This window comes from Grus americana, chromosome 3 (assembly GCF_028858705.1).
Source record: "Grus americana isolate bGruAme1 chromosome 3, bGruAme1.mat, whole genome shotgun sequence".
Classification (NCBI taxonomy): Eukaryota; Metazoa; Chordata; class Aves; order Gruiformes; family Gruidae; genus Grus; species Grus americana.
Window position 1 is genome coordinate 8,452,846 of NC_072854.1, and position 20,049 is coordinate 8,472,894.

Genomic DNA, 20,049 nt, shown 5'->3' on the forward strand with positions numbered 1-20,049 from the left:
CAAGAGCTGCACTGAAGGCAAGTGGTAGGTTTTTAAATGTCACCAGGGATGTCTTCTGGTCCCAAGGACAATCATCAGCCTCCAAACAGTCATTGCTTCTAGCGTTTATCTGGAGACAGTGCTGAGCAAAGTAATACGCTCAGTTTCTGGAGTCAAAAGCAGACTGCATAGCTCAGATGGTTGATGAAAGGCCAACTCTAATAAATATATAACACCCAAGGGGTTATCTAAGCAGCCAATAAAGATACAGATTTTTTTTTTTTATATGTACTGAGGTTACACTCATTCAGTATGTGGCATCAAAAGAAATACAGATTTTCTGACAGATTTTTATTTCCCACTGTTACTAAAACGCATCCCCTTCTTAAAGCAGCATCTCACACAACTCTAATCCTTCCTGATTTATCTCCGATCAAGCCTGCAGCCAACAACTCGAGGCTCTAGCTTTGTACCATGCATGTTGCAAATGAGATTTTGATTCTAAATGATCAGATATGGGGATCAGATTTTGAAATCACATACATTTTGTGCATAGTCTCCATTGCCTTTTTTTTTTAATCTGAACTGCCCATCCCATCTCCTACGCACCCTCATGTTTAAAATTGCATGGGGATGGTTTCTATTTTAAAAGAGGCACTCATGGGCACAGAGCAGAGTGAGGCCGCTGAGATTATTTTTACCTGAGCTCTGATTGCAGCGTCCTTCTTAATCCACTTTATCACTGTTTCATACACCAGCTCCTCCGCTTTGGTGTTCAGGCTGTCATTGGACATGTAGGAAATGAAGTCGTCTTTTGAGATATTAAGGATCTCTTCTTGGTTTGCCACCTCTGGGAAAATCTGCAGGGCGTATGCTTTGGCCATGTTGTATAGTTCAGTGCACTGCATGGCTTCAGCCATGGCTAATATTCCTAAGCAGTTGCTAGCAGTCAGCTGTTTTTCTGAAAGGGGAGGGGAAAAAAAAAACCAAGTGAGAATTATTAAAAGCAAGATTCACATTCTTACCAAGATCATGAAAAAAATAAGTGCCACCGACAAACCTCCAACCCTAATTAATTTCAAGGAGTTAATTAGAAGCAGCACCCTGGATTACATTAGAGTTGGGGTTTAAAGTACAAAATCGAAATCTGTCTAACAACTGAGCTGGGGATGGGCAGAGAAATGCACTTTCTGAGTTTGCTTTTTGTGTAAGCCTTCGCAAGGCACTGGGGAAACCTACTGACATAATAGTATCTGGGGCTTCCCGAGGGACGGGAACCCAGCCAAGAGACTGCTGCTATTTCTACCACCTACAACGTCGCTTTAAGAAACAGCAAAGATGTAAATGCCACTGCAGACACTTAAGAATAAATGCAAACAGCACTAAGGACATTTCTGAGGATGCTGCAGTCACTTTATGATAATTTTTGCCCTGTTCAGCTACTAAGCTACTTCAAATAAAAAAAAAAAAATCCTCCCCCACCTTTTTTTTTCAAAGGAACTTTGTTGCCGCTGAATGTGATGACATCCCTTATGCAAAACACAGATTATACTAACGCCTTCTGTTAAATGTTGTGTAGTAGGTTTCAAAGAAAATAATGCACAGAGGAGACAGGATTATCTCCTACCCGGCAAACAGAAGTAACGGCACAGTGTGTAGCTTTGCGTTAAAACTGTGCTACACCATACATTTGGCTGTACTTTTTTCCTTTTCAGCTATTCTGAAGAAAAACCCACCCATTTCAGACACTTATAAGAGGAACTTTCAGATTCTTCTCAGCTTTTGTTAACCAAGCCACTACTAATAGGCAGAATATATTCTTTTAAGATATAGGACCAAGAAAAAAAATATAAACATAAGAGAGACAGACTGCAATAGATCACAAAAGCATCGGTACCAGTGGCAGGCTTCTACGCTGTCAGAGGAGCAGTATATCACTTTTGGGCAGTGTCATATCCTACAGCACAATTTCAGAGCACTGGACAGGAATGTGCGATAGCCCCACATCGCTTCAAACAAAACTGCCATCAGATTGCTTGTGCTAGAAATGCTCAGGGATTTTTCCCTACGCTCACCTTCTGCCTTCACCAGACCTAAAACCTGCATACTATCTACATGTGGCTTTTATTAAAATGGGATTATGACCTACTTTTTTTTTTTTTTTAACCTGGCATGCGATTAGGAGTTCTGTGTTTTGGGTTTCCCACCCCGCCCCAACTCTTTTTATTTTCTTTTACAGATCCAGCAATCTTGAAACTAGGTTATCTCATTTTGCATCAGTTGATTGTACTGACTCCAAGGAACCCATTTCCTCAAGCAGACTGGAGCAGTGGCACTGTTTGCTGTCAGTGGATTTTGTCAGTCAAAGACTGCTCAGAGACAGGCTTCAAACTGATAGCTATGAAGCACAAAGCTCCCAAAATTTCTTCTTTTCCAAAAAAAATAAAATCCCACCACCCACCAAAAACCTCTTCCAGGTTCCTTGGTTCTGTCTGTTGGCACAGCTTCATGTATACATATGGCTGGGGGTTAAATAATCACCTAACAGAGCCCCAAACTCTCGTCATCGCTTGGCAAACTCTCAAGCGAAAGACAAATCTGACACCGCTCCACCTATCTTCATAGGGTTTATTATAAAGATAATAATCAAATTTGACTCATTAAGCAGCCGTATACTAGCACATGATGGAAAAGACCTGCGAGAATGAGTCTTTGTCTTCAAGGACTGGGTCTGCCTCTGATCAGGAGAGATCCCCATGTCATCCCCAGCTGAGCCTGGTGCATGGGGCGGAAAAAGCACTGGTTACGGCTGGTTTCTTTTGGTCTAGGCAGGTTTTTCTACCTCTATCCAATGCTGGGTGACTGATGCAGCCCAGTACACTGGTGTCCAAGCAGTTCCACCTTTGCGCTTCACTCCGTCCTCTTCCTTGAGATACTGCTCGGTGGCAGACCCAAATGACATTATCCCTGTCTGATTCAGCAAGTACGATAAGGTCATTTAGAGAGGAGTCCCGGGAGATGCAGCCTGGGGTACATCAGGAGACTGGTGACACACTTCTTGGCACTTCATCACTTTTGATGTGATGAGCACCACGGCAAGGTGGGCACAGTGATGTCTTTTTAAGATGAGGGCTGACATGTGAACTAGTGGGATTCATTCCAGGTGAGCAAGACAGAGGTTGGGGCAACAGCTATAGGAGGTATGGAAAATCTCTATCCTGTGAACAGAAAAAAAACACCCTCAATTTTTCACCTCTGACTCAAAATTTGGTAGCAAGATTGCTCTCTCTTGACTCCTGCTGTCTATGGTGCAATTAAGCAATCACATTAGTATCCCTGTACACTCATAAACACAATTCCAAGAAGCAATCTGGTGATATTTTTGATTAATCTGGTAATATTTTGGATAAGGACTTCAGGATGCCCAGAACCACGCCCTACCAATGCCCGTTACTCTTCACTGACTATAAGGAGAGCCTGCATGACCACTTAGATAAAGACCTCTGCTATATAATATAGCCCATCCAAGTCACTGCAATCTGGGGGCACTTCTGGATGCTGACATGACAAAGACAGCTGAGGACCAGTTCTGTTCCATCGGCTCCTGAGTCGTTTTCCTTTGGACGTTGAGATGTTTAAAATAATTGCTGGTTTTGCCAGAGTGACACTGGACTTGTACCAACACATTTTTGTGGAGTTTCACCTTGAGGCCATTCAGAATATGACTGCTGACTACTAAGCTATTCCCAGCGCTCAAGGACAGTTCATAACAGAGTTATGAGTGGACTTTAAGGATATCAGATGTAATCTAGTAGGGTCTCACTGGTTTGAGACAGTGCTGGATAGCATATTTGTTTCTACGTACATCATAAATATTGCAGATCAGCAGCCGGTATTCTCCACTTCTGTTAGATGTGATTTTAAATGGGATCCTGTGCAGAGTCATCATGAGCTAATCAGCCAGGCAGACTGCTAAGACCACACTCCTGGGAGGGAGATGACTTGAGATAAAGTCAGAAATAGATGGTTTGTAGGAAGGATTACTCAGCGAGATTGAGGTAACGGTATGATGGAAGCTCAGCGGTTGATATAAGCACCCTCTGTGCATTAAGTACTGTATTTAGAGATGCCTTCTAGATGATGACTTGGATATCACTAAAATTAGCATAAAACATGCATTTCCTCATCATACTCTGTGTATATTCTGATGGGGATCTTCTTTCTCAGGTATTCCTCCTAGTGTCAAAAGCATGTGAAGATGGGAGATAGGTGGAAGACTTCTGGATGCATTTATCATTCACTTCCCCTGTGAGAGTGCTCCTCATTTCTCCTGTCTCCAGGTACGATTGATGCTTCAGTTTCTCCAGGGCTGGGCAGCATGGTCGTCCAGTTGGCTCAAAATTCTCCACCTTGGATGAACAAAAGATCACCCGTAATACTTTCTCTCGAATTCATAAGGACCATAAAGACCTCTTCTTCCCTCAGGTGCATATGCCTATTCACGTAGGTCTCACCACTGGTCTGTTGTTCAGTTTTTCTCATAGCTCCCTCTCATTCTCTTTGTAAACTTTGTCTTTGTGCAGGAGACTAAGAAAATTCATAGTTCCTGCTCTTTCCTATTCTGCTCCATAAATCTAACAGGTTCCACCAACTTCTTTAGACTTAAGGAAGAATACTTTTCTTTTATCAGCAGCAAGCTGAAGTACAAGCTTGGAATTCGTTCACTCCTATGATGGGGGTCCTTGCATCACAGACCCAAACTGTGATAGTGATAAATCTCCTGAAATCCTGTTTGAGCCATGACTGTGGTGATAGCATAAAACAAATATGAAAAAAAACCCCAAGAAAAACCCCCTCAAGTCTTCAGCATATGGATACAGGAAATACCTATGATGTCCTGACCAGTTTGCAAACATTTGCCCAGTTATCATATGGAGCCTGCACGAACTTGTCAGCATCATTGCATCAGCCGGCACAAAACTGTTGTCATTTCTCATGGTCTAGACAAAAGCAGAGGAGATGGCATGTGGGGGAGAGAGAGAACATGGCTATAATTAGCCTAGTGAAGCTGGTTAAGAAATCTCCCGTTGAAATGAAACAATTTTCTTGACACGTTTGCAGCATGTTTCCACTAGAAAGGGCAAGAATATTTGGGTGCGTCTGTCCAATGCTGCTGAGAGGCCCAGGATAGAGACACAAGAGCTGCCTGGACATCAACCAGTTAGGACCCTGCTGGAGCTTCATGGCTAAAAAAGGAGGACCTGAATTTCCCCTGAGATGGTGCTGTGATGTGCTGAACAGACCTATTAATCTGGGGTTTTTACTTCTTTGGGCCTCTTTGGACTTCCCTCCACTTTTCTTGCTATTTAGACATGGCCACTGATGGGAGACAATCACTGTTTACAGTGATGAATCCTCCAGAAACCCTGGAAAAAACACGATTTTTTAGCATATTTTGGCTTTGTGGGGAGCAGAGGTGGCTGGAATGAAAAGAAAAAACACAGCCACAGAGGAGACAAAAGGCCTTTCCCTAAACTTTTTAGATGGCAAATGCTCTCCTATCTCTGTAGAGCAACCCAGTCACAGCTATAAATAAAAATAAGCAATTACACTCCATGAATTCTCCAAATGAGAATACAAAATTCCAGCAACTACCCATATATCACTGAACTTATAACCAACTCTAACCATAACACGGTTCACTGAATTCAAATATTAACTACAGGAAAAGAGAAATCTCACATTGATTTAGTGAAATAAAATGTATTTTGGTTTTGTGGCTGAATCTTTAGAGATAGTGCAACTTAAACACATCTGTCCCTGGAAAGGCCGTAAGATCTAATCACTTGTACAAGGCGGTGAAGGAAAGCTGGGAGAAAGCAATACCAGAGGCAGAGCCCTCACTCAACTTCACGGCCAACACAGTGGGATGGCAAAGCATAGATGGCATTTCCCCATCACCCACCCATTTGAGAACAGACTTTTAAACAAGTGACATATAAAAAGTTGGAAAGAAGAGGAGAATACAATACCACAGATTCTTTACTGATGCCTGCATTGTACCAACCCAGTCACTCCACTCAACCTGCCAGCAGGTCAGGTTACCATTAACAACTAACACAGCAGTAAACTGGACTAATTTGAATTTTTCTTTTTTTAATGAGTGCAACATTTTCTAAACTCTCATCTTCTACACTCTGCAATTGTAGATGTCAATTTTAAATGAGAATTGCCCAAGAAGAACCTGCAGTTCATTTGGGGTCCAGACAGAATGATATCTCCCATACCAAACTAGGAGTTGAGGGAGCTGGGTAGACATCAGATGTCCAAAAAAGATATTTGGAAGTAAGTCATATAAGATAAAGCTCACACTTTTTATATTAATAAGTTTGTGTTAATAATTTGTTAATTATTACTGTCTTATTAACTGATATTAAAGCCATGTTCGTGAAGGAGTGGCATGTGATACAGGGGGAATTTGAACCAACATGTGTTTCAGTTGAGCTCCAGTTCTGGCTTCTCTTCTGCCATGACAGAAATGGTTCCAGTTCAGACCAGTAAAGCTTAGTTAAGTGAGCTGGAAACCTTGGACTGTTTTGAAATAGTCTATGCTGGAAAATATACAGAAAGTGAAAGGAGCAGGATGACATGGTGCTCTGGAGAAGAACAGGCTTCTTGTGGCCATGAGAGGATGGACAGAGGCGGTGGTAATGATGTTGCTCTGTACACCCTCGCTGGGGCAAATGCTTCCCGTGCATGCAGGGCACACCCATTATCACAGGAGGGCACTGCCACCTCTCATTCCTATCCACCATTTGTGATGACACATATCCATCACACCATAACTCTGTATGAAAGAACAAACCCCGTGAACGTTCAACCTGGGTAGTTCAACCAGATCTTGTTTACAAGAATGTTGGGCATGTGAAGGATTTTCTCATGGATGCAAGAAGATTGCAGATCCTGACTCCTCTGTGGGAGTTCACTTCCAACTCTTCCAGTGCTGGACCAAGCTGGCCTGGTGTAGAACCCAACATTTGCTGTCACAGTTATAAGCAACACGTGTGTTACAGCCTAGTATCTGTGCAGAGATCAACGGCCGGGAAACAAAATGTCACCGTGATACCAAGTATGAAAGAAGGTTCAACAAAAAAAAATCTATCCAAGATGTGAAAGCAGTTGCCACTCAAACGACAGGCTACACTTCTCAAGATCATTTTCCACTGGCCACCATGTCCGCTTTTTAAATTCAAATCTCAACCCAAATAAATACTGGGTTTTTATTTTATTAATCTTGGGTTTCCTAATTATCTTTTCAGAGCTGTTAGAAGGAAGGCTTACAAACCTTAAAATGAGATCTTAAAACCTCACTAGACGGGAGTGATTCTTACCTAGAAACGAAACGCAGACTTTACAGAACGTATGAAACTGGAACTTGCTGGCAGCTTCCAGTAGGGTTTTTGCATTGGCTGAATCTATGATCAAAGAACCTGTATAAACAAACTCCAGGAGTAACTCCAGGACATCTGCAGTGAGGTTGGACATGGCCAGTTCCAGCTTCTCTCCGCTTCTGCTACTGTCTCGTGGTGACCTGGTAACAGCAGACAATTAAATTATGGACATTACACCATCCCCATTTTGTTGGCATTTATTGATTAGTGAGGGCTAGAAAATCACTTTGCACCTCATTAAATTTCTCCATTATTTTTGTTTACGGAACTGAAGAATATGAATTTTAAAATAACTGAACTTAAAAACTTTAACTGGATCTGAAAGAGAAGAGTCTTAAAGCAAGTCTTACAAAAAATCTGTTTATTGCTACTCTGCATTTTCATGCAAAAACAGTTGCAAAAGAAAAGGAAAGGAAAGAAAGAAAAAGAAAAATGAATGAGCCAACATTAATGAAAATGAGGAACAGGATTAGCTTTCAAAGGGAAACAATACATTTTAACATCTTGGTTAACATCTCATCTTCTGTGCATAATGTAACTGTTAAGAAAAAAACACTCTCCAATTTCAAGAGAAAAGGTCATCTACTTTTTCAGGAATCCAGCACTGGAATAATTTTAAATGTCATGTGCATTTAAGGATACATTTAGAGACCTTTTCATAAAAAATAACAATAATAGATATTAATTTCTGTTTAGCTTGAACTTCTCAGTATGTTATATTGAAATACAGATATGATAGATATGATATGCATATACAGACAGTCATATAAAAAATACATATATATGCTTATTCTAAAAATCTATTGTTCCCTTTTAGGCACTAAAAAAAGGAAGCCCTTCATGGCAATTGCTTTGAAAACTGAATACAAGACAAGATAGACGGACAAAATGGTTAGAGCAAAGAAGGGAGGGGGGGAAAACAACAACCAGCTCTGCCACAGGAAGCCAGCAGCCATCCTCTAGGAGTTTCATGACTGTGGCCTACGGTTTTTCCTGCATGAAGTGCTGAACAATTTGGGGATCAAAGTATCTCCTGCATTTGAAGTGTGGATTAGTGCTTGTGAAATTATTGGACAAAAAGAAAATGATACTGAATTAAAGTAAGGGCCCAGTTCTTAATGCATGGTTGGCTGATGTGTCTGCAACATTTAAGACAGGTTACACCTGAAAGACAAAAGTGATGATAAATTTGGTAACATCAAGGAGGGGAGGGGAAATCTGTTGGAGTAAGAAAATAAACTCTTTTAATGGTTAGGACCATCCAGCACCTTCTCAAAGAAACATGAACTTCTCTTAGTCACTGGACAGTCAACGTCTGCTCACTCCAATTCTGCTAGAGTACTTGCAAAAGCCATTGCACGATTGACACAAAACCGGCATACGATGCTGCGTGACTTATATGGACCGGCCAAAGCATCACTATTCACAGGCAATGCCAGCTTTAAGCATGAGCAAGAGCGCTACCAACCTCTCGGATTCACAAAGCTGCCTAGAAAGGTGATGGTCAGACCTCTACTACCATAATGGAGGAAAAATAAACAACATACGAGGTTCCGTTTTCTTCCTTCATGACACCCCACTCCAGCCACCCCTAAAATAATTTGGGGAAATGCTTCAAATTTGCAGCGGATGCTTTGTCACTGCCCTTCCATTGACCAGCCCTGTTCAAGTCAAGGGCACAGCTTTAATTCATACGAATCTTTGCAGGATCAAAGGTCTGAAGAGGTTTCCTTTTGCTACTGAAAGTATTTCGATTGTGTCCACTATCACAATGGAGGAGCAGCTAGCAGTCCTTAATTTCATATGCTTCTTGTAAGGTAGTGAACAACGGTTATTCCCATTCACAAAGGCAAACTGAGGCACAAGAAGACAAACCCACTTGCCTATGACTGTAGAGAAAGTCAGGGGCAAAGCAAGGAACTAAACCCCAATTTTCTGTTCTAAATATTGGACTCTGCCTTTGTATGGGAATGCAGGCGGGTTACATCCTATTCTACAAGCAGATGGGTAAGAATACATAATGATCACGATACCTGTGGTACCCTTACATGCACAGATGTGTATGCTACCCTGAATCCTTATGCTTTACCACATCACAATATTCTTTCTGAACTCTTGCATATGGATTCAATTCTGCACTCAAGGCAGAAAACCTCAGGTGTCAAAACGGAAGACTTGCCATTTCCTAGATCCTCAAGAGAATGTCATGAAATTTTTTTTTTTAATTCTTTCTCACACTCAAATACCAATAACATGCCCCATATCTGATTTACCTCCAGTTGTGCACACATCCGGTGCTGCACCCTGGGCTATCAAAATGCCTCCTGGTACCGATGAAATTCTCGCTGAATTGTTTCCAGAAGCACGTTGTACCTGGCAGCAAATTCATATTCATGTGGGCTGGTTAATAAGGACATTGCCTAAAATTTAAGTGAGATTTGGAGGTACCCGGCAAGCAACAGAATCAGGCTCTTTGCACTGCGGGAAGCCTCACTGTCAGCAATTATTTATTTAATGCCACTAATTGCACTGTGCTGGTGATGGCTGCAGGAATGACTGCGCGTGACCCATCGGGAATCGCATGCTCTCACCCGGCACAGAGACCAGGAGGCACAAAGGAAAGGACGACGTGACACCAATGTCAGCGTAGACACATACGCATGTTAGCAACAACTGCAAGCTGCTATTTTTCAGAATAATTAAGTAATAATCTCTTTTACTTTGTAATACACCAAGCAATAAACTGCTGCTGCAATTGATTAAACGCCAAAGAAAAGCTAAGGTGTTTAATCAATCACTAGAGCCGCTTACGGCAAGTACAATACAAAGCTACAGATATTATTGATATTACACAATGAGCCAGAAATGGGAAAGAAAATTATCCCTATTCCTTCCCCTGCGATGCCTTGAATATGTTGTGCTGCTTGGCTTGCTCCTTCTAAGCAACGAGCACTTTGGCTCCACGTTTAGCTGGACCAAATACTGAGCACGGGCTTGGTTCAGCCTGCAAAGGGAAATGACAGCTACCGCGTTCCCATGCTGGGGGTCTGGCTCGGTACGGGCTGGAGAATGGACAGGGAATTGGTTGAAGCAGGTCCTAATGGATCAAAAATGAGTTTTTGAAGGAAGAGAAGAAAATAACGTGGGGAAACAGACTGATGTGACTGAAGCAGGAAATTCCATAGATTGCTTCTCGAAACGATTTCAGTGAATCTGGCTGTGGCATCCCTCACCAAGCCTGACTAAAGCTTTCTGTGTTCCTTGTTTTCACCCGTATTAGAACATCAATATGCTCTGTGCAGTTATACTACATCTATTTGGGACGGACCTTTCTTTCAGCTAATCTAGAGGAACTGCAATGAAGTGGCTAAAGATGTATTACGAGAATAGAATTTAGCCCTGTAAATGCATACGCAGTGGACTGGGGAAAATCTGTACGAACGTATACAGCTGCAGCGCAGATAGCTCATCCTGTGTCACATCAGGAGGAGTTTTATCAGTGGCATTGGTAGACGCAAACATTTAGTAAAGTCTGCTCTCAGAAAAGCACTGACTCCTTGCTGTATGAGCTGTGAAAAGATACAGCTCTACCTGGTGCATTCACTCCTGTTCCCCCACTCCTGGCACAAACACGGGGCATTTTCAGGATGGAGAGCCTGCCTGCTTTGTGTTTCACTCTCACTTGAAGCCAGGCAATGTACACTTATCGTCCGTGGACATCATTAAATGTGGCGCATTTTGCTATTTGCCCTGCGAACTCGAAAGTTTAAACAGAATGATGTCATTTTATTGGCCTTGTAATCATTGCTCATATTATAAAGGTCACACATTTCACATTGTGGCAGAAAATCAATAGCTCTCCCAACAGCCTCTGGGGGAAAAAGTTTTGCTTCTGAAGAATAATATATAATAAACAATTTTAGTCCTTACTTTATCATGGCTGTAATCTTGGAGAATAGCTACAGTAAAAATCTGGCAAAGGCTGATATATAAACTCATTAAAATTAGGAAGTGATTTAGAACAGGACTTTTAAAAGATTTATCTTGAGCTAAACAGCAAAGTGGTTTGTTTAGGTCTACATTTAAACAAGCTCCGAGAGCTCTTTAACAGCTTAATTTTACGGTAGCTGTCAGGGAATTCTTTCAGATTTACAAATCATGTATTTCTCCGGCAAGGTGATAGACCTGAGCAACGTGCAAGCAGAACTGAACCCGCAGATAAGCAGGAAGCACAGATACACTCTGAACGGGTAAGGGGGAGTTACTGAAAAATATTTTGTATCATCTGGAATAATTAGGTCTAACAAAATAAAGCCAAGGGCTTTGAACATACTCTGGCTACTTATCCTTCAACTTAATTACTTAAACTAGAGAAGACAAAGGCACAGGGAACCTTTTAAAGCAAAAGATGGCTCGACTAGACTCTCAAATAACAAATCAAAATTGGTGTCCCTTTCTGTTAAGTAATATATAGAAAAGAGCTAAAGCATTTAAATACTGCTAGCAGGAAAAATAACCCTAAAACCTCATCTGCAAGATTAGGAGTGGATCTGACAAAAGAAAAAGTAGAGAATTTTACAGTTTTGGTATTCATTTGTCCTTGAAAATCATTTCCATACATGTAATACACACAGACAAGAATCAGCACTAGTGTTTTCATGCTTAATAGAGATGCAATCAAGTTTTCTGCATCTTGAGTTATAAATATATGTATATCTATGCATTTTCCCTGCATTATTCGTATCAACACGTTCACGTAACAGAACTTCCGTGTGATTCAGTTCAAAACATTTAATAGTGAGATGCCTTGATTTGCAAAGCCGCGTTTGGAGTCTGGCTAACGTAGCTGCGTAAGTGAAACACCGCTAGCACATCAATTTGTCAATCTATGGACAAGGCTACCGCCGCTAATTCAGACTTCCCTCATGGTTCGGATATGCTGCCTTTAACCGGCTTGCAACGTTATTTTGACTGACTAATGGTTTGGCTACAGGCTCACTCAATTTTATATCAAATACGAAAAGCTACCTATACCCGGTATAGATGCCAGCCAACTCTCTGTTTACAAGCTATAGTCAGAAAGTCAAAACAACTTCTGGATGTTCAAAATGGAGCCATCTGCACGGAATAAACATGAAAAATGTGAAACATTTCATGTAAATGTACATTACTGCCTAGGAACAGTTGGTTCAGCTTTCTCCCAGGCTGCCTGGTTGGGAACAGGAGGACTGACAGAGTTTGTGACACCTATTTACATTCGAAGCCATATGACTCACTGTGCCGTAGACTCAAAGGTATGACGTATATTTAAGCTTTGTGCTCCAAAAGGGCACTGGAATAATTCCTTCTCTTTTTAAATAAAGACACATTCAGAATTATCATTTGTGCACCTTCCCCAGGTGTGCGGGACTCGGTGTGTGTCTTTTTCTTTCTGCCTCTCCAAGGTCCATCACTTCTGCTTGTGAACAGAGAGCATACCACCATTACCTGCTTCTCCCAACAGGAGACAATGGCAAAGAGCCAGCTCTATAATATAGCCTCAATTTTGTTCATATTACACTCAGAATTTATTTTTAAGAAATAGGAAACAGCCTCATTCTGATAGTGTAATGAAATATATTTGGTATCTTTGACTATCTATTGCTTAGGATCTCACACAATGCAGGAATTGGAATATCCTCCGCTAAAATCACATCTTTGAGTTATTGGGAGGCTACGGGACTGTCGGCAGGCAGGCAGGAGCTCCAGCTCCACCCTGGACTGAGGCATCTGAAGCCCGTATTTTGGCGTTGGTCCCTCCCTGCACAGACCAACGCAATGGCCTGTCCCACTGGCCAGCTGCCTGCCGGCCTCTTCACCTCACACCCTCCCAGGATCTGCCCCATCAGCTCGACAAGCTGATCTTGCTGGCTAGCTTTCATAATTAGGAACATAAATGTTTATCCTACATTAATTGTGTTCCCATTCCACTAGAGCAACATATTTGCTACCAGATAGATAGGACCAAAAAAGAAAAAAAAAAAAAAAATCAAACTAAATTGCTTTGTTCCCTGGACAGTATTTTGGTCGCCAGAAAACAGGAAATCCAAGATTTTTCTGTAAGATGAAGCACTTAAATGAAGAGAAGCTACTTCTTTTTATCTCTGTCAAATTATTTTGATTACCAAAGAAAGGACTCCAGACTGGGATAGGCAGCTTCTCATGAGGCTTGGGAGTCTGTTAGCTATGTGCTCATTAAAAACTCCTGTTCAAGTCTATACAATTTAGACTGAACATCTTGTTTACTGCGGAACATAATCCTTAAAGCATTGAAACTCCAGGCAAAGAAGAGAGTGCAACGTTGCTGCATCTTAACTGTCCACTATTTGACGTTTCATCATCTTCAGAGTTATTAATGGTTCAAAACCCACATGTCTATTTATCTTGGGTGAAGCAACAAAGAAACTTCGTTACATTATAGCCAACCTTCAGCTATGAACAGAACAGACACAGCACTCCACATGGAAAGTCGTATTTCATACGGAAGAGCTTGATTTATCATAATTACATGCTCATGAGATATAAAAGCATAGATTCCCAAACATACCAACATACATTTCCACGACACACGCACCAAGATGCATGTGCACACTGAGGTAACAGGTTATTTACCGAGTTATTCAAGTTTATGCAGCTGCAAGGTAATCAATCATGTAAATGATGACAGGAAGGGACATTTATAGAGCAACATCATTGCAATATGTATGTCATAAGGCACTGAATGTTCTATTAAATAGGATTTAAAAAAAAATAAATTATACCCTAGCATAGCTTCTCCTTTGGAATTATTTTATCAGCTCAAAATGTATTAACTTGCAAATCTCTGCCTTCGTTATACTATCTTGTAGATAAATATTATCTTTGAGCCTCAGCCACTATCCATCTGCCTCATGAGAGATGAAAACATATACTGCAATGGTGCTATTGTATGATTATGATAAAGAACTAGTAAAATCACAAGATTAAATAAATTACATTGTTTAAACACAGGCTTGCAAATTTGTCATGAAAATTTACCTGACCAACAAATCCATTTGCTCATTTTTTACCAGGATGTTGATACAAATAACGTTCCTTGTTCCAGGCAAACAAAATTTGGCAAGACTAGTGTAACTTATTAGGGTCAAACGCTGCCAGTTTGCACCTGCTCTATCAGAAGAAAATCAGGAAAATTAATGGCTGTGCGCTCAGGAATGCACTAGCAGCTCCTGCTAATTCACCATCACAGAAATTATCATTACAAACCCAGACGAGCAACGGGATTAACAGCAAATGCTTTTGTTCATGGACAACACGGCCAGAATAAAATAAAATAAAACAAAAGAGCCACATCTCCTATATACCCTTAATGCTGTTCACCGACGGAACACAATCTAATTGCTTGGTCAAGACTGTTTCTAAAGGCGCGGGATCAACGGCAGCCTGTAACGCTATAGTGTCGGAGATCACAGTCGGAGGCACAAATCTGCCTCCCTGCTGAGATTTAAGAAAGAAGATGACGAGTTTGAAGATGCTGGCTTGAATGACTAGCAAGTGAATGAAGAAGAGAGTCGCGAGTGCCCTTGGAAGAACAGCATTTTGTGACCCAGACTTTTGCTAGGGACTGAATCTCACAAGGTACTAGTGGAGAAGTAAAAAAACTGGGCCAACTTATTAACAGCATGGGATCTAACTTGCTTGCAAGTATCTCCGGCAGCCTAATTCAGCAAATATGTGGCAAAATAGCCCGGGGTGAGAGCTATTATTTGTTAAAAGTAAATAAAAGATGCAAGCGGGTTTTGGTGGATTATATGGGAAGAAAGATTAAAAATAAAATGACAGAATAAAAAATTTATTCTCATCAAACTTAAAGCTCACCCCCTTAACCAACTCCTATCTGATTTGTTTTAATGATATTTATTATACCATCAAAAATCAGCTTAGCAGAGAGCTGGCATTATGCAGCCAATAAATCTGTTTCTTAGGAATGTGGAGAAATTTATACAAGTAATTATCTAGGTAAGTCTATCCAACGCTTTCTCATCATTGCAATGTCTAGAGGGAAAACAATGATAAAATAATGATAACCACAATTATTATTTATTACTACTACTATGATTATGGTAGTGCCCAAAGATCCCAATCAGCATTTCAGTAATTAGAATTAATTTTGTCAGGCACTGGTTCTTTCTCACTCAGCTGAAGGGTGTTGCTACTGCTTTTCTATGGTATACGTAGAGCCAGCCCGTGCTCTGGACGTCAATGAAAGATAATATATCGCATCACCTATGGCCACAGTGTATGTGGGAAAGGGCAGGTAGCTCTTCTCACCCCATCAATCCCTGCCCACACCACGCCGCAGAACTGCTTGGAGTACTTCAGTCACCAAAGATTAGCACTAGGCAAGCAAAAAAGAGAGGATTGTGATCTGATATGATCATAACCTGGTCATATTAATTCAAATTCATTATCCCAATCCAGCAGTGGCTAATCTTTGATGATTTAAATGAAAGGAAGTGAACTGCCGATCCCTGGAGCTACCTGCGAGAACACTGGAGAATGAGGTTTGATTACCCTCGTTTTAGGGCAAGGCTTGCTTTTGGAAGTGGCCCAAAAATGACAGCTTTCAAGAACATGGCCTCAGTTTCTACGCCGTGGAAATTTTTTCGTTGTCTTTGATCTATTTAGCTTGAACTGCACCTTGTTATATAACTGTTCCCCTTCACCCCTAAATTTCAACGCAGTCAAGCCTAGACAGGGCTGCGAGATGTAAGTAAATACAGGTAGGTCACCCACACCGGCATCTTATGAGTGGTTGTATGACAGCTGCATGGCTTGCAGATAGGTCTAGCCAGAGCAAGAGAGGTGATTAGTCTGTCATTCCTTGGACAAGATTCACAGGATTTGTAGTTGTGTCTAGAAATTATGTGAGCGAGAAGCCAAAACTACAGTAAATAGAGATGCTGTCAATGAGGGAGAGGAGCGAGAGGTTAAGTGATTCTGCTTGATGCCTCTGCAAGCTGCAGCCATTATGAGGCAGAAGCTTAATTTCTGCACTGCACCTCGAGGCTTGAAAAGGAGCCCTTCTCTCCTCCTCGCCACGGCTTCTCTTCAGAGCAGGGCACAGCGATTTGTCCCTCATTTCAGAGCCAGCATCCAGCCCAAGCCATGCACCCTCTTCATCCGTGGCCACGCTCACCAGGTTGGAAATAGCCGGGTTGCCGATGTCTGCTATGGGTTTTGTGGCAGTTCCTTAGCCTGGCAGCCCAGCAACACCACTGACTATTTGTAAGCTGCAGTTCATTTATGTAGAAGACCGTACATTTTTGCTTGATGAAAACATGTTTTCCAAGGCCTGGCAGCTGCAAAATTTGAAACGCAGCAGGCAGCTCCGACAGGCGGGCGGGAGCGTGGCTGCTCGGCCAGGCACAGCAAGCGAAGCCCCCACGGAAAGGGGCCACTGAAAGCAGGAAGCTGTTTCCCATGCCAGGATTTTGCGCCCGACACACAGCAATCATCAGTTCCTCGTTTAAGAGAAAAATGTTGTCGATAGCGTAACTTACACCTGCACCCTGGTAGTAAAGGGTGAAGAATATTTTACACTCCCATGCAACCTCCCATTCTCATAGATTCCTTTAAATGGTTTAAGAGAAACCACTGGCGCCGTCTGTACAGGCACAATATACACCTCCTGGCACCTGAAACAAACATCGTATTTTTAACTCCCTATTTCTGTGTTTTCAAAGAAATGTTATAATTTGTTTCCACACTCATTCTGTTCTACAACGGAGCTGAAGCATGCAGATATAGAAATGCTGCCTGCTCCTCTCCCAGAGTTAAAAGCAAGGTTATTAATAAGCAGGAAAACACGAAGGGGTCACTAAGAGTAGACTTTTCTTTCATCTGCTATTTCTCATTTTGGGCTTTTTACAACGTAAACACAAACCAGACAGTCTGTTTTCCAGACACCTAAATGCTTTTGCAGTTTTGTCAGACTGTTTCAGATGGATAGCGGCAGGTTTCTCTGTCTTGCATCCAAATGCTGCCTTTCCACACAATGGTGTAAAATGCAGAATGACATCTCTGTCTTCAGCGTAGGTGTAAAGCAAAAGGAATTTGGTCCTCTCAACCTAAATGCTTTACTTCTCCCACACTCCCACCCTGCCTTCAAGCCCTCAGAAAGTAAATACAACCCTTTTTTAAGGAAAAAAAAAAAAAAGTCTGACCACTTGCAAAAAGAGGCAAGGTATCGTGGAAAAGCAATTTGGCCATGAAGTCACTGGCTCTGCTTCTTAGGAAAAGGAGGATGAGCATAGCATTGCCAGATTACATTGCATCAAAAATGCCTGTTTCTTGTGACTGAATCTCTTTGTGTATCTGACTTACTGCTCTGTGCTAGTGGAATTAGGCAGCCAAGATGACTTCAAGATTAGGAAGCATGGTTAAAATCAAATCTTGAAAAGATAAAGCTTGTAAGACAGGATCTGTGTATCTTTAGTAACTGACCACAGAGAAATAAAACTAAAGTCTGCTTATAAAAGCCAGCATTTTGGCCAAGAAGAGACTTTTATGTCAAGTGCTTCCTATTATTAATGACGTATGTGGTAGAGATTCCAGCACTTTAGGTTAGATTAAGAAGAAGAAAGCAGCAAATTAAAATGTTCCGATGAAACTCTCTTTGTTACAGAAAAATATCAGACATTCCATTTATCCAGCAGCTGTATTTGTCTATCCTAAATGCAGCTGGAAAAAAATGATGCCTCTTCATGGGATTTTCCATTCCTTTCTTCCTTCCAGAACGCACACGTCTCCCACCATTTCTTCTAGGGCAGATACAAAGACACAGAACTCATTTCTCTCCTCGCCCAAACCAAGGAGCTGTAGCTACAAGATTGGATTAACTAAGAAAATCTGTCCTCTGCAAGAGGGGCATTTTAGATACAGGGGGTTTTGATGGATCCTGATCTACTTCTTTCTTTCTGTGTACATATATAAGCATATGTATGTGATGTTCAAATACTAGTTTCTGGAAGGAATCACTTGTACTTTTAGCCAGCTACAATGCAGGTGTCTAATCAAAACATGGTGACTAGCCTTTCTCTGTGGGCAATGAAGACTGAGCACTTCCAGAAGGCAATTCATGCTGTTTATCATAAGGTGGGATGAATTGCCCTACAGACATTCCTGTCTTCCCTCACGACTGCAGAGGATCCCTAGGTAAGCAGCTTAGGCTGGACCCCTGAAGGAAGCACTGTAAAACCCATCTTAACTTTACAGGCTAAGCAAATGACCTCAGCGCTCTCTTTATTAACAGTACAGTGGGATGGCCTCCTCCTTCATCTCTTAGCTTAGACACCTATTTTATGGTGAAAGGACTTGCCTCGTGGAGAAGTCTGTCTCCCTCTCTATAGACTATTGCAGCAGGCTAGAAGGCAAGGTTAGACTAAACCTGCCTTAGATGTCAACCTTGGGCTTAAAGGTTGGTTGACTAACAGCAAGAGGTAAGAATCTCTCCTTGCTCCAGAGGGATCTGCTACCTGCCTGCACATAGGCACCTGAATTAGGAGACAAGATTCCTTCTGGAAGCCTTCAGGGTGCTTCTTTTTATTGCCTGTACCACAAATTTAGCCCTTGCTTTGGGAAGGATGATTTCTTAAGTACCTAAAATATAGATGCGAATTAGAGGCCAAAGCCAAGCAGACTGGAAGCAACTGTGGTGTGATGGATGGCATTTAGAGGACAGAACCCTATTCCAGCTGCTATTTATCATCCATTTTCTCCTGAAGTCCTATACTGCAGTAATCTTGTATGGGTCACAGTTTGAAGAAGCTGACTAACGGTATCATTTCCCTAAGCACAGATAAAGTACATCAGCTCCTCGATAATATGCTGTATGCCTGAAGGAGCAAGCAGTAAGGCTGAGCAGTCAACCCCATACCTGTCATAAGCAGGCTCAAATATTCACCAGAAAAAAGAATATACTTTAAAGGGGATTTTATGAAGAGAACTTAAGAAAACCTCACACTCTCCAAATATGTTTAATATTGTGTAAAATTGTTTCTGAGGTTGTTAGCAATAGCCCCACAGCCCCTAAGGTTATTGCATGCACCCATCTTCACATATCTCCACCCCTCCTCTGCACTTCTCTTCCCTCCCTTCATGGGCACAGCGAAGTTGAACAGATGTCAGGAACATTTCACACCCGCTGTTCCTAATACACCTAATCCTTTTCAGATGATTTTGCACAGGAAAGGACTAAGAGTGTTTTTTATGGTCAGCTACTGTTGGGAGGAAGATGAACGTCAAGTCCTGGCTTAGGCTTGAGTGCTGCACAGCTCCTGACTGGGACTGGTTAACCCATTTCCAAGAGCACAGTGCTTGGTACGGTGCTGAGCTTAGGCTCAGGACTGGACTAACCCAACCTCAAAAGGGCTACGCTCATATATTTAGAAGATAAAGAACTTTTCTGGATGAGGACCAGAATGCTCAGCACATTGCAGGATTATCCACTTCCTGAGAAACTAAGGGGGTTTCAAAGTGCACTCTCATTAACAAATTTGTTTCATAAATAATAAATAACTTTAGAATTGTTTTGGTCAAT

At 41.6% G+C, this 20,049-nt stretch overlaps 1 protein-coding gene across 5 annotated transcripts in view; it reads right to left on the reverse strand.

The window, feature by feature from the left end:
- KLHL29 (kelch like family member 29) overlaps positions 1 to 20,049 on the reverse strand; it is a 409,152-nt gene that overhangs the window by 49,254 nt on the left and 339,849 nt on the right. For all 5 annotated transcript variants that reach the window (XM_054822071.1, XM_054822074.1, XM_054822072.1 and 2 more), the window contains 2 exons: positions 7,371 to 7,570; positions 681 to 940 (listed from right to left, as the gene is read on the reverse strand). In XM_054822071.1, coding sequence (XP_054678046.1) covers positions 681 to 940; positions 7,371 to 7,570 — 460 coding nt within the window. The remainder of the gene's footprint in view (positions 1 to 680; positions 941 to 7,370; positions 7,571 to 20,049) is intronic.